Source organism: Sapajus apella, unplaced genomic scaffold (assembly GCF_009761245.1).
Source record: "Sapajus apella isolate SASKATOON/1434 unplaced genomic scaffold, GSC_monkey_1.0 scaffold13, whole genome shotgun sequence".
NCBI lineage: Eukaryota > Metazoa > Chordata > Mammalia > Primates > Cebidae > Sapajus > Sapajus apella.
In genome coordinates, this window is record NW_022436953.1 from 8,732,270 (window position 1) to 8,747,963 (window position 15,694).

The window sequence follows — 15,694 nt, forward strand, 5'->3', positions numbered from 1 at the left end:
TGACTAAAGTCCAGAATTCAAGTAATGTAGGGAGTGTTCAGGACACTATTTGATTGAGACAAAAATGTAAGTAGAGGTGGGTAATACTCAGATGAACTTACAGGCCAGTTTAAGGGATTAAAGTTGATCTGGTAGGTAACTTTTCTGCTGTCAAAACCCATCTGCCTCTGTAGAGGAAAGAGCTGTCTTTATTGCGGACTGAGCAGGACTTGCACTTTCGGAGAAGATAGCTTGAGTCTTAAAACAAGCTTGTTTTTTAACCAAGAAAGGCAATGTTTCTTAGCTCCCATCATGTTAAAAACTTCCATCTAAATCTTCATAAGTGAATTGGTAAATGCTCTACAGACAGATTTAGCTGTCCTGGTTTCTTCCCCATAAGTCCTAGAGAAGGGGCTAGCAACCAACCCTTAAACTTGGCCATCACTTTCCTTGATTATGGTAGGAACCTAGCACTTACTTAATCATTGATTCTTAAAGCACTCTACAGAGGTTTTCTTGTGCTGAAGAAATAATTTATTTTTGTCGTTTCCTTTTGTTGGTAGAAGAGGAGAGCATATTTGACATGGCAGGAGTACATGGAAGAGAGTTTTGGTTTTGTCAAATCTTAGCATCCTTACATCTAACTGTTCAGTCTCAGCCACAAAAGTTCATCTCCAGAGACCATCTCACTTCCAAAAGGAGTGCCTGTCTGATTATCCCTGGAAGGAAATCATCCAAGTTGGGAAAATTATTCAATATTCATTTAGGGATATTTATATAGGACCAAATCATGACTCTCAAAGTCATCAACACAAAGTTTGAGTTTTCCCTTGTTCAACATAGTATCTCTTTTCTTGGTAAAAATGTTTATCGAACTCAGAAAAAAAAAAAAAGAACTGCACTCCCGTTGAATTTCCTTTTATAATAATAATGGTAATATCAACCTTCGTTTGACTATTCTAACTGACAAAGTATTAAAAAGGATTTTTCAAACTAAGCTTTTGAAATAGTATTAGCTCCATTTATAGGATGTTGATACTGCCATTTGTCACAAATGCTGCATATGTTTTCTTGAATGTAGACAGAGACCATGATTTCTGCTTACTTGCCTGTCTATGAATGCCGTTCTCTGAAGCAATCCCTGGAAGGGGTTAAATGCCAGCTATTGAGGATATGTGTTAGAAAACAACAGCAACAACAACAACAGACTCATTTGGGAATTATCCTTCCACTCCTCTTTCAAAGGCTAAGTGGTGTTTTGTAAGGGCTTGACCATGTTATTATCATCAGTGTTTTCTTATGAAATTGTTGACTGATTTTGTCTCCTGCTTATGAGATGGAAGCTTCTGAAACTTAAACCAGGTTTTTCTTCACCAGGAGCTTCTAATTAAATGACAACCTCAAGGTAAACAAACCACTAATTTTAAGAGGAAAATAGGTTAGGTAATTAGTTCATTGCCATTTTCTGTTGTAAATCTCAGACTGACATTGTTTTATGTATATTTATTATATATATATTAATATTTGAATAGGAAAAAGACACCAGCTTACCCACTGGGATGTGGTGGCTCTCAGATTTAAATAATAGCTACATTACCTTTAAGAGAAAATAAGAACCATAAATGAAAAGCTGGAAAGACTTTAGCTAGGCTAACAAGGCATGTCGTTTCCTACAAATTGAAATGATAGGTAACCAGGTAGGCTGAAGGCAAAACAGCATACAAATGAACCCATCTGTTTGTGACCATGTACATTTGGATGCATTGAGATTAGAACTAAGTGCTATTTCAGAGAAAGCCTCCATCCAGTGTTCCCTTAGTGCCTGAGAAGCACTAGAGTGAGATAAACAATGGACTCCCACTGAATACAGAGTTCTAATGAAAACACAATAGGCAGAGCACCTAATGTGCAGGTAGACAGGGGTGTGACGGTTTGCCTAGCCCTGACAAGCTGTCACTGTCTCTCAGTGGGATGTTCTTGGAAACAGAAAGGAAAATATCACCTGACTTTTTGTGTTTCTTTGGTTGTGGGCACTAGCATTTTGTTCAGAGAAACTTTCGAATGAAAACAATCATTCAATACATTGCCTCTGAAAAGCAAAAGTGCATGTGCTGTTCTGAAAAACTTCCAGGTGGCTAAAATGTCACCACCTCATATACTGGGGATAAAATCAAATGGAGCAGTACACCTTACCAGAGGGAGGAACACTGATTCTCAGTGACCACTGTAGCTCCTTATTTCTGTGCTAGAGATTTCTGAGGAGGATTCTGATTGTTATTGGCAGGTTCTATTCCTTTTAGTTTATGCCATCTCAGTATCGTAGTCATAGATGCGTGAAGTAGGAAAAGTCCTTATAGAAGTCATTTAAACTAGTATTATACCTGCTATAGCTGATACTTTTGTGACACCCCAAAAAGGTCACCTCCCTTTACCGGAATATCACAGTGCTAATCAACCTGCAAATACCCAACATACATAGTTCTCATGTTGTATAATGTCTATAGTTGTTAGATTGTTTTTCATGTTGAGCAATAATAAATCTACTTGTAATCTCTGCCCATTGACCCGCATTCTGCCACCCAGATCTATGCAAAATAAGTCTGCTCCAGAATTACATAAGATGTTTAGAATGGTACAGCTGGGAAGAACCTCAACATATTTCTTAGAAATATCTTAGGTTAGAAAAGCCTTTCTAAGTTCTGAGAAATGACACGATATGCAACTCAAGACAGATTTTATCCATTTGTTCATTTATTGCATACATATTTGTTAAGCATATATTATTTATCTAGCATTAGTACAGGGGCTGGAATATGCTATTGAATGGGACTGTGTACTTGGGAACTTACATTCTTATGCACAAATATTTGATTGTTCTCTTTAGAAGAGTCACATGGAAATCTTTTCCCTCTTATTCTGTCTGTATTTTAAACAATTAATAGTTCCACATATCTAATTACATTCTATGTAATGTCCTTCACCGACATTACCCCTTTTTGGTAGTCAATAAATAGATTTTTAAAAATATTTGGAAACTTTCTCATCTATAAAAATTAATATGCAATGGTAATTAATTCAGTTTTTCTTCTTCTTTTCCCGAAGCTCCCTAAAATTCATATAATCTGCTTCTAGGACCATTTGGTTTTTACCTTTAACTACACTTGCTGTCAGTTTTCCTACAATTTTAAAAATTGAACATAGTATATAGGATTGGGTAGAAGGATTATTTCTTTTTTTAGGCTTGTAATGTATCTGTGAGCACATCCTAGGCTCACAGTGGCTTGATTACCTCTCATGATAGTGCCATTGCCAGAAAATATTTAACTTGTAGTTTGCCTATGACTCCAGTTTATTTTTAGCTTTATATATTTTATTAGCCAATCTCATTCATCTAGTTGTAGGGCTTGGTGTTTTTTTTTGTTTTTGTTTGTTTGTTTTTATGTATTAAGCATTATGCTTTAAGTTGTTTCTGTCTTATAAGTGACTTCCAAATTTACATACCCAATTATGATGAGAAATACAGATCTATCCATCCAAAGGTCTTCTTAACAATGTTACAATATGGAAGTCCAAAAAGCATCAATCTTGATATGGACCAAAACAGAAACAAACAGATGATAAACAAAAAGCTTTGGTTCTCTAACTCTTCTACTTTCCCTCTCAATTACTTAACACTCCCCCAAATTAATATTTTCCATGATTTCTTTCTTTTGGTCATGCAATCTCTATGTATTTTATTACCAAATTCATTGCCTTTATTTCTAAGAATAACCTAAATATTTCCTTTTTTTTTCACTATAATAATCTTCATTCATGCCCCATCTTTGTGTGGTCTCTTAAATTACCACCCCTCCCCAGCTCATTTCCTCAAATCCACTTTGGGTCTTGACAATCCATTTATCACAGAGAAGTGAAGGTTACCTTTTAAAGCTTAAATCAAATTATATTATTTCAACTGAAAATAAGGTTCTTCATGATCTGGCTTCTGCCTTATTTTCTCCTACAAATTTTTTCAACGAATTCCTATTCACACTAAGCTATAGCCACTGACCATCTTTCTGTTCTTCTCACAGGACAGCTTTTTATTTTAGGTCTTTTCTCTGTAATGACTTTCTCTTGAATCTTTACATGGATACTTCCACTTATCATTTAGATTTTACTTTAAATGTCAATCTCCCTAGAAAGGGCTTTCTTAAATTTTGAGCACAAAGTAGCTATCTGGTGACTATGAAATCACTTTATTTTAGTTGTTTCGATGATACTTATTTCTAACTCATATTTTTGCATTGATTTATTTTCATATTGTTCATCTCCTCAAACCGGAATGTAACTTCTATGGAAGCTAGGACCTTCCCTTTTCTGTTCATCTCTGTATCCCTAGAACTGAGATCACTGCCAGATGAGGCACACAGTAGTAGGCATCAGTAACATTTTGATAAATTAACTTTATTTGACTTTGATTCTGTAGTCCTGTGTTGCCACTATTTGGAAATCAATTGGAATTTTATTTCTATCTTCCTCAGTATTGGCAATCCTACTGATTGAAGTTTTACCTGTGGAGCTAATAAGGAATTCGCAGTGCCTTTGTCTTAGCCATTAATGAGCAATTGACCTGAGGAAGAGAAGGTACATCCCTTGGGGATACCATTCAATATAGAATTCAATATACAATATATCACCTCAAGACATTTGAAAACTCCTAGTCATCAAAATAATAATAATAATGTTTCACAAACTGCAGCCTATCCAGACCCAAATATTTGATAACTAAGAGATTAAGTTTTCTAATGTTATATATTTTGGAGCTTCTTTAGGGAGTTTTATTCTTCATAACTGCCTCAGTGTGAGAATAAAGTGTTAGAAGCTGATCTCAAATCACCCTAGCTCTGGAGTCCTGTACACTTGCTTGTGCTTATTTATATCATCCTTGGACTTCAGTTATTGTCAATTTCCTTTCCTACCTGGACTTTAGTGTTTCTCATCCTCCCTTTAGGCATCTGCTGATTACACTCTTCCCTCTAGCAAGGATTTTGCTCTTTCCATGTGAACTCATTTCATACAGCAGGCCCTTGATCATCTACAATTTCTTTCCCCATCTGGACTTAGCTTTGCCTTGGAGCTCCTATCTCGATACTGGACGGCTGTGATGGTCTCTCCATGTCTGCTCTCTGTGGGTCTTCTCTTCATTGTGTAAACTAAAGATGGCTCCTTCCCTGCAATGTTCATGGCAGTCACTGCAATTTGCTCTGCTAGTGCTGACCTTTCTTTTTTCTCTTTTTCTTTCTTTTCTTTTCTTTTTTTTTTTTTTGAGATGGAGTTTCCTTCTCATTGCCCAGGCTGGAGTGCAATGGCACAATCTCGGCTCACTGCAACCTGTGCCTCCCAGATTCGAGTGATTCTTCTGCCTCAGCCTCCCTATTAGCTGAGGCAGAGGCAGAGGCAGATGAGATTACAGGCATGTGCCACCACGCTCGACTAACATTTTTTTTCTTTGTATTTAGCAGAGATGGGTTTCACCATGTTAGTCAGGCTGTTCTCGAACTCTTGACCTCAGGCAATCCACCCACCTCAGCCTCCCAAAGTGCTGGGATTACAGGTGTGTGCCACTGTGCCCAGCCCATGCTGACCTTTTATTGGTAAGGAAATCCTGAGACTGAGACAGAGAGAGGCCTTAAATACACTTTGGCTTCCATCTGCCAAGACAATAGCCAATTTGTCCAAAGTCACCAAAACAAACAAAAGAAAAAACACAACTAATATTTTCTTAACTTCTGGACTTATCGGCCAGAGTTGACTCATTAGTGGTCACGACACATTCTGAAACAACTATGATTATTTTAGGAAATGATGGAATACATGGTAAGAAAGGTGAAGTTCATTCCCAATTATATGTCTTTTCACTTTTGAAATGAGAAACCCATTTCTACAAAAAGCAATTTAGATATGCCCACCTTTCTTGGGGCTAACTTAAATGATTATTTAGTCTTCAATATATATTTTTAAAAGGCTGAAATAATGAAGTTCTTAAAATTCAAGACAGATGATGACAATTTAGGAACTCATAAAAACTTTTGGCAGACTGTCTGCATTTCATTCGTGAACATGGATCTAGATATACCATAAATGCAAAAATTGTAGGCTGGGAGACTGGTTACTCTAGCTGGGTTAAGAGATTGACGTTATTATTGTTTTTAATCTGTGCATTGGGACAGAAGATAAAACAGAGAGTAAAATAGAGAGAGGCAGAGAGAAAGACAAAAAAGTAAGTGAGTAGAGAGTGAACCATGTAGACTGGTTGGTAATGGGTGGTAATTCACACCCAGCTTCTGAATGCCAGTATAAGTCATGCTTGAGAAATGATTGGATAGATTTAAAGAGAGTCCTTCATTATTCCTTATTATTTCATTCATGTATTCATTTAGCATATATATGGTATCAACTATATGCCAGGTTTTGTGTTAAGTACTAAGAATAGAAGAATTAATGGTATAGTGTTTGACCTAAAAAAACTGCCATTTTAGGCTGGGCGTGGTGGCTCACACCTGTAAGCCCAGCACTTTGGGAGGCCAAGTGGGAAGATCACTTACAGCCAGAAGGTCAAGACCAGCCTGGACAATACAGCAAGACCCCACCTCTACAAAAATAAATTAAAAAAAAAAAAGCCAGGTCCAGAGTTATACACCTGTAGTTCCAGCTATTCGGGAGGCTGAGGTGAGAGAATCACTTAAACTAGAGTTCAAGGCTGCAGGGAGCTGTGATTACACCAATGCACTCTATCCTGAACAACAGAGTGAGACCCTTGATCTTTTTTTTTTTTTTTCTGTTTTCCAATTCTTTTTTTTTTAAATTGCATTTTAGGTTTTGGGGTACATGTGAAGAACATGCAAGACTGTTGCATAGGTCCACACATGGCAGTGTGATTTGCTGCCTTCCTCCCCTTCACCTATATCTGGCATTTCTCCCCATGTTATCTCTCCCCACCTCCCCACCCCCCGTCCCTCCCCCATTTCCCCCAAACAGACCCCAGTGTGTAGTGCTCCCCTCCCTGTGTCCATGTGTTCTCATTGTTCAACACCCGCCTATGAGTGAGAACATGCGGTGTTTGATTTTCTGCTCTTGTGTCAGTTTGCTGAGAATGATGGTTTCCAGGTTCATCCCTGCCCCCACAAAGGACACAAACTCATCATTTTTGATGGCTGCAAAATATTCCATGGTGTATATGTGCCACATTTTCCCTGTTCAGTCTATCATCGATGGGCATTTGGGTTGGTTCCAGGTCTTTGCTATTGTAAACAGTGCTGCAGTGAACATTGGTGTGCATGTGTCCTTATAGAAGAACGATTTATAATCCTTTGGATATATGCCCAGTAATGGGATTGCTGGGTCAAATGGAATTTCTATTTCTAGGTCCTTAAGGAATCGCCACACTGTCTTCCACAATGGTTGAACTAATTTACACTCCCACCAACAGTGTAAAAGGGTTCCTATTTCTCCTTGGTCTTTAAAAAACAAAAAGCAAAACCTTCACAGTGTAGTGGGAGAATCAGACATATTATTTACCATTACATATTATATGTATAGCTATTATATATATATTAGGATGTGTGTGTGTGTATGTGTGTGCATATACTGTGATGAGCATTGTAACGGAAATATATTTTTGTTATATTTGTTATTAAGGGGTCATTCAATGATTAGACATACATGAGCTCTGAAATCCCAGAGTTTATAATCTTGAGTTGAGATATTCAAGATCAGTTAAGGAGTCGGTAGTCAGCACTGTGATAGGAGAAGGCCTGGGTGTTATAGAAACATACAGAAGGGAATTTTAATCCTAAATTATGGAAATAGAGTAGAATTAAGAATCAGCCAGAACAAAATGTTCATAGAGGATGAAGAAACTAAGGCTGTCTTGGGGAAGAAGGGATGCTGAGAAAAGCTTCTTAGAGGAGATAGTCCTTGGGCTATGCCCCCTGGTTAAATCAAGGGGCAGACAGGTCCTTGATAATATCAAGAAAGGAAAGGAAACAGGCACTCAGAATTGCTCAAGTTTCCTCTGCTAGTCACATCTCTTTAAAGCGTTGCAGGTTCTGTGTCCACAAGGGGCCAGACTGTCCTCTTACCTTTGGATGAAAGATGGGGCAGTGTTGCTCAGAACATCTCAGACTCTCAGTGGTTGTCCCTAAAAGCCCCTTAAAGAGGCACTGGGGAAGGAAAATAATCCTAACATCTATTTTGAACAAATGGGAAATTGCTGTTTGCAAGGTTTGATCTGAAAGACAAACCCTTTCTCTTTCCATCGGATCCACCAACCTCACTCAATTTGTGTCAGAACCTCCAAGGACTGAATGGATTGTGCTGTAAATTGAACCTCAGGTTCCATTCTGATTACTTGAAACATGACACTTGATCCACTAAGCCTTCCTGCTTGGGTTGTTTGTTGATTCTAATGTATGGAAATATATCTGCAGCTCTGGGTGCTGTCTCCATCCAGGTCCAGAAATGCAGCTTTGATCAAATCTCATATTAATATGGGAAGATGTTAAAGATTAAAACCTATTGATAATCCACACTGCCAGAAAGCAAGATACAGAGGAAAATTTAATAACCTGAAAAATGGTTACAGAAGAGTGTGGCTTTATTTTCAGCTGTCTTTTCTATGTACTTGTTTCCAACACAGGGTGAGTTTTGATGAGGGCCACTCTTGGGACAAGTATGGTTTCACTTCAGTTCCTCTCTTTGTTGACGGGGCTCTGGTGGAGGCGGGAATGGAGACCCACATCATGACGTGAGTACTTCTTTTGCTGTGGTAGGAAGATCAGAGACATTGGTTCTACTTTCGTTGAGCCCTTGGATTTTTCCAGGGAACCCTACACCAAAGTGGTCCAATCTCTGGGCCAAAATTTCCTCATCTATAAAGTGGAAATATTTATTTTTGTACCTACAAACTCAAAAAACTACTGCCAGGATTAGAGAGGCTGGGGTTCTAATTGAACAGTCAAGGTTTCTAATAGAATTTAAAGAATTATAGCAAATTCCCATTTATTTGAAACCCAAGCAAACAGAAAACTTCTATCATTCGATGGATTTTCTCTGTTTCCAAAATAGTCTAGTGAAAGATAAGGAGCAGAGGCAGAGATGGAGGGAATAAAACATCCAGCCTGTTGAAATCAGAAAATATTTTAAGAGATCCCCCCTTCTGTCTCTCTCTCTCTCTGTCACACACACACATACTCTCTCTCTCTCCCCCCAGTTATTTCACTTTAGATTATTTTGCTGTGAATTTTTTCCCCTACTCCTACTTATTTATTTATTTAGAGATGGAGTCTTGCACTGTCACTTGGCTGTAGTGCAGTGGTGTAATCTTGGCTCACTGCAATCTCTGCCTCCTGGGTTCAAGCAATTCTCCTGCCTCAGCCTCCCGAGTAGCTGGGACTACAGGCATGCGCCACCACATCCAGCTTTTTTTTTTTTTTTTTGTATTTTTAGTAGAGATGGGGTTTCATCGTGTTGGCCAGGATGGTCTCGATCTCCTGACCTCGTGATACACAGATCCTTGTGTAATTACAGATTACAGGCGTAAGCCACCGTGCCTGGCCTCCATACTCCTTTATAATGAGATTTAATCTTAGAAATTGATCACCTGTGTTTATGTGTGCACTTATGTGTACATGGTGAGTGGGTAACTGTAATCTGTAATCCTCCACCAGACAATACTGGCCTGGTGCACCTTACATCTTAGCTCTTCACTGGACAGACTGGAGTCCTGTTGGGCAAAAATAAGGGGTGTTTGCTGTCATGTGGGTTTGGCACAGAAGGACTCAAAGCGTGTATCTGTGCTAGTTTGGTGGAAGGGTGTATGATCTTACTACTCTAAGGGACACTGCTCTTGATTTAACCTTTGTGCACAAAGATTTCTTTATAGTTTGAAATAGTCTTTTTCCAACCGTTATGCACTTGGAGGAAAGGCCAAACTAGGAGCCAATAAGTGATCAGTTATTTAAAAAAAAATCTTTATAATTGTGTTTATGCAGTTTTGATCAAATCTCAGAGTTTGGCCCCTTTTCTATGAGGCCTATTTGAACTCATTGCATCTTCTGTTGGGCATTACTTTGAATAACATCACGTGTATGCCAATCTCTATATGACCTGGCATTCCCTAGCAAGTTTAAGGCCACAGCTTAAGTTCTGCGTTCATCTAATCTTAAATGGTAATAATTTTTTTTCTCAGCTTCAGATGGAGTTTAGCTGGTCACATGGATATGAGGGAGATTGACCTCAGAGCCAAACCATTTACTGAAAAGATGAGATAGCACTTCTATTTTGCTTTCCTCCTGGTCAAGACTCCCTCAGAGCTTGGCAGAGCTTCTGTGCCTGTTTTCTCTGGCTCATCAAGATAAAACGCTTAGAGAATAGAGCATAATTATTTTCTTATAGAGGATCTGGTAGGGGAGCAGAGGTATTTGTGTTTCTATGACGTTAAGATGGATCTTGGAAGCATTCATCAAAGTGGGTATAAACAATTCAAGTTACCTGTTTTAACATTTTGTTAAATTCAGCATTTCCTTTGTATGCAAACAACACAGATTTTGTCAGGACTCTTCAGATAGCTGGACAAGCCCTGGAAGGGTTGCCAAGACATAATTTCTGTCTCTATTCTAAATTTGAAAAGAGCATTGAAACCAAGTAGACTACTAGGGTTGTCCAGTTGTGGAATGGCAATGGCAAGGATTGAAACAGGATTTTTTAAAAAATTACATATTTCTGTAGCAACTGCAAGAAGGAGTCCATTTGGGGACAAGAATACTTAGCTTTGCCGTTGAATTAAAAACTTATTAATAAAGTAGGTCATTCAAATTCTGTACCCTTCCCCTCTCTGTTAACCCTGTTTCTCTCTGTAGCTCAGTGTGGTCAGGAGGAAAAACCAGCCACTCTGAGGTTCTGTTGCCTTCTCTTATCCATTGATTTGGAGAATTTATATATTTAACAACTAAAGAGCTTCTAATATCTTGTTAGATATTGTTAGATCTTAGGAGAATTTACAAAGGCAGATGAAGTTCTTTGTTTGCAAGGGGCTCTTAGGCCAAAGTGGTGAGATGAAGTGGGGAGAAAGTAATCATCACGGTGCCTAGTTGTACAGCCAGGTGATAGCAGAGGAAAGTGAAGACTTCACACACACGGTAGGTGACAATTGAGTTGGTCTGGAAGTTTTCATAGCAGTTCACAAGTGGAAAACCATATAATAGACAATGAAATGTAAGTTCCAAGAAAGCATAGATTTTTAACAGTTTTATTCACTAATATAACTCAGTGCCAAAAGCAGTGGTTGGCATGTAGTAGGAAGTCAGTAATCGCTGAACGAATGAATGATGCCAAGGCAAAGGAAACGACACAAACAAAGGTAAGAACATAAAAGAGAGTGGCTGGGTGTTAAGGGGGTGAGACGGTGAAAGATTTCAGGTCACGTTTAGGAATTTGACCTGTATCCAGAGTGAGGTTTTTGAAATTAAAAAATGTGATCAAATAACCAGTTTTCTTAAAATCCATGGAGGCCTTTTCATTGCCTTTAGGATAGAGTCTAAACTCATAGAATGGCCTACAAGTACCTATACTGACCACCTGCTTGGGACTTTTCCTCTGACCTCCCTGACCTGACCACCCTTTCCTGATGCACTGGTACCTTCCCGCTCCCAGGTTCTTTGTCTTTGTATCTGCCAGAATGGGCCTCCCTTTCCTGCTTAAGCAACTAAATTTATTTTAGTTCTTTCTGATCTCAGCTTAAATATCAGTTCTGATAGCCTGCCAGATCAGGGTGGGTTCCCACGCAATATCTTATCTGGCCTTATTTATTTTTTCCTTTATAGCACTTTAGATAATAAACATTAATCCAAAGGATATTAATTGTTGGATATCTTTCCCTCTGTCTTCATCTACCCTAAGACAAACAGATGGATGCACCCACGGGCACAGACATCCCTGCTTGTGAGTTTAATTCCCCATGAGGGAGGATCTTTGTGTATCTTGTTCATTCAGTGCCATGTATTTACCAGGCTTGTGCTAACATGGAGGATTTAACAGTATATATGTACTGGATGAATGAATTATTAAATGAATGAATTAAGTGACTTCCAAAAATCTTACCATTGTTTAGATTGTTGTAATTTTTCTGGCCCATGGCTCTAGCATGTTAGAAAGTTTATTATAGATCTCTAGAGATTCTGAAATGCTGTGATCAGAATGCAGTAGTTGCAAATCATGGGGGTTGGGGTTGGATAGGAATCAGAGCAGACTGTGTGTGTGTGTGTGTAGAGGTGTCTACATGGGGGTTATGGTGCATTGGGGTGGAATGGCATGTGGGCCCAAAAGGGCAGCTAGAGAATGAGGAGCTTACTGGGAATGATTCTGATTTCCTCCACCTTTCACGAGAATCTGCCCGATTTCCATTTCTCCTGGAGGCCAGTGCTCCAGGAACATGGACACTTCTAACACTGCAGCTTTGCAGGATGATTTGCATGGGAGACAGTCCCCAGAGTGGAGGCCTGGGACTTGATTACCCTTATTGCTCTTTTTCCTTTTGTCTTTTCAAATGTTATGATTTCAACATCCCCCTGTTAACCATGATGGGAACCATCTAGTCTAGCCTAATTCAAAATGAAATATGCCTGTTCTTATTACTGAAGGCTGAGGATAGGGCTGATTGACAAGCTGGAGGCCCTATTGCCATCTCAAGCAGTGGCTCTCCAGCTGATGAGATGCATGTGGCTGTTGTAGCACTTGGGGCCCTTTGGTCCACTATTTCTTGAAAGGCTGTTTGCCCCTTGATCAGCACTTTAAAGAGTGCGTTTCTTTAACTCGACTCAGATGTGGAATCAGATAGCAAAAAACACTGCTTTCCTGCATCCTCAAAGCTACTGAAATTCTTTCCTGATAAGGAATGTTAGAACCAAGTGGCCATGATTTAGCTAAACTTTTACAGGGACCAGAGACAACCTGGCAGCTTCCGAGAAAAAAAAAATCTTAGTAGGGAGAAGCACAGCTTCCCTGAAAGAGGTAAGATACTTCCTACCATGAGTGAATATCTAAAAAGCTTAAGGAGAGTTTAGTCTGATCTGGAGGAACTTAGTGAAGACCTTGCAGTCAACTTGTGACTATTCAGCACCTTTTTTTGTGCCAGGTATCGTGTTGAGTACTTTTTCAAACTTGATTTTATTGAAATCTCCCAACAACCCTGAAATGTTGGTAGGATTGGTGTCATTGGGCAGATGAGTCGCTGAGGTTCAGCTCACATGTTGGGAAAGTGGCAAAATAAGAGCAAGGAATGTGAATTTCGAGCACCAGGATTGGAGGTAAAATTTGAAGGAAGGTACTATAATTCTCTAAGGTTTGTTCAGCCAAGGACAACCAAGGTGTATGGGGAAACAGTAGCAGTATACCAGTTGTTCGCTTAGTATGATGAGTGACTGCTGTGCTGCCAGACACCAAGTCCCAGCAGACCTAGTTCTTGTTGTTAATTCACAATCCATTTGAAAAAGTGTAATAAACACATGAAATAATTAGGGAATGATTAAATGGTAAAGTATGATATAAATGTGTTTTTGTTTGTGTTTGTTTTTTGAGGCAGGGTCTCACTCTGTCACACAGGTTGAAGTGCAGTGATGTTGCCCCGGTCATGGCTCACTGTAGCCTTGACCACCCAGGCTCAGGGCTCAAGTGATCCTCTTACCTCAACCTCCCAAGTAGCTGGGACTACAGGTGTGTGCCACTATGCCGGGCTAATTTTTGTATTTTTTATAGAGGTGAGGTTTTGTCATGTTGCCCAGGCTGGTCTTGAACTCCTGAGCTCAAGTTATCTGCCCACCTCAGCCTCCCAAAGTGCTGGAATTACAGACACATGTGCCAGTGCGCCTGGGCAGTATGGGAAACATTTTAGTTGCTATTAGATATCAAAGACATGATTGAAGATAGAATGGTTATAAAGGGCTTCATGGCTCTTCAGAGAAGAGGGAAAGAGAATATTCCTGGTGGGTGGAACAGTGTGAGCAGACATGGAATGGTAGAAATGTGCCTGGACAGTAGAGGAAAGTGAGAGGTGAAAAGGGCTAGGGATACCTTTGGTTAGGGCCAATTGTCTTGTTGGTTGCTCTTATAAACCCAATTCTAATTGGCATAAATCTCTGATTAGTTGTTCCACCAGCAGAACTAACAGCCAAAGTGAAGGGGAGAGAGATCATTTTGCTTAGAAAATTATACAAAACCCAAAGCTGCAGAGGTGTTTTTTTTTTTTTTTTCCCCCGAAGCCCTTTCCACTTAAAGGACTGTGACCACATGCCTAGAAGGGATCATTCTTTTAAATACAGCCTTAGCACAATGCAGAGGCTCAGCCCTGAGCTTAAATGCATTGTTTAGCCTCTAGTAACTGCATCCGATAAAGTCTTTGAAAATGAACCAGAGCTGCTTCCATTGATTTGTTTTTCAATTCTCTGCTGTTTGCTGGAGGAGACTGATTTTACTTTGCCCAAAGTAAGTCATTCGAGTAATTGGCAAATCCAGTGGAACTCGCAAGTCATCACCTCTCAGGCTGGCTGCCTGATTCATAACCTTCAGATTGTCACCAGGCTTGCCAGCAACTCAGAGGCACACTCCTGTTTGTGGCAAGAAACACAAAAGCAGAATGCATGCCTGCAGAGGGGCTATTGGATGATGGTAGGGTATACTGGGGACTGGCAGCAGCCTGGAAGGAAAAAGCTTATTTTGATCAATGAATTGCGTGTGGGCTCAGGAGGAGGAATGGTGTGGTCGCTGAGAGCATGGACTTTGGAGATTCACTCTTCCAGGATAATGCTCAGCTTGCTGTTTACCACCTATGTGACTTTAGTGTCTTGCTTCACTCCACTCTGAGCTCTCATTTCCTAACGTGGATGTGAGGATTAAGTGAAATAATAACCTCTATTGAGGAACACTGGAGATGTTGGTAATCTCCATAATCTAATGATCAAGAAACAGGCCACCTGCTGGGAAGAGCTATGGCCAACTAGAGCAGAGGTTGGAAGACTTCTTCTGTAAAGGGCCATACTGTAAAGATTTTAGGCTTTGCTGGCCACAGGGCTTTTGTTTCAACTACTCAACCCTTCCAGCCTAGTCGGTGAAAGCAGCCATAGACAGTATGGAGACGAATGGGCATCAGTGTGTTCCAGTAAAACTTTATGAATACTGAATCTTGAATTTCATATAATTTCCACATGCATGTCATAAAATACAATTCTTCACTTGCTTTTCCCCCAACCATTTAAAACATAAAAATAACTCAGCTTGTGGGCCATCCAAAATATAGAGCTGGCCAGACATGGCCCATGGGTTGTAATTTGACCCCATGGGGTTTTATCCATTGTAAATATATTAAAAATGTCATTTGTATTTTTGACACAGTTTTTACAAGCTTTCCCTATCTATAAATTGCTTCTCCAATTGCGTTGCCTTATGAAGTATTGAAAAAGGTATTTTTTATGAAATGACTTGGAAGTTTCCTTATTTATTTCTTTAAAAAAGTTTTATTGAGTGATAATTGATATATACAAAATTGTACATGTTTAATGTATACATTTTGATGAGTTTGGATGTATATGTACACCCATGACCATCACCACATTTGCAGTTACTAAACATATCTATCACTGCCAAAAATTACCTTTTGTTCTTTTGTGTTTTTTTTTTTTTT

At 39.3% G+C, this 15,694-nt stretch overlaps 1 protein-coding gene across 1 annotated transcript in view; it reads left to right on the forward strand.

The window, feature by feature from the left end:
• SORCS3 (sortilin related VPS10 domain containing receptor 3) overlaps positions 1–15,694 on the forward strand; it is a 605,284-nt gene that overhangs the window by 510,769 nt on the left and 78,821 nt on the right. Inside the window, exon 14 of the mRNA XM_032281554.1 lies at positions 8,660–8,767. Coding sequence (XP_032137445.1) covers positions 8,660–8,767 — 108 coding nt within the window. The remainder of the gene's footprint in view (positions 1–8,659; positions 8,768–15,694) is intronic.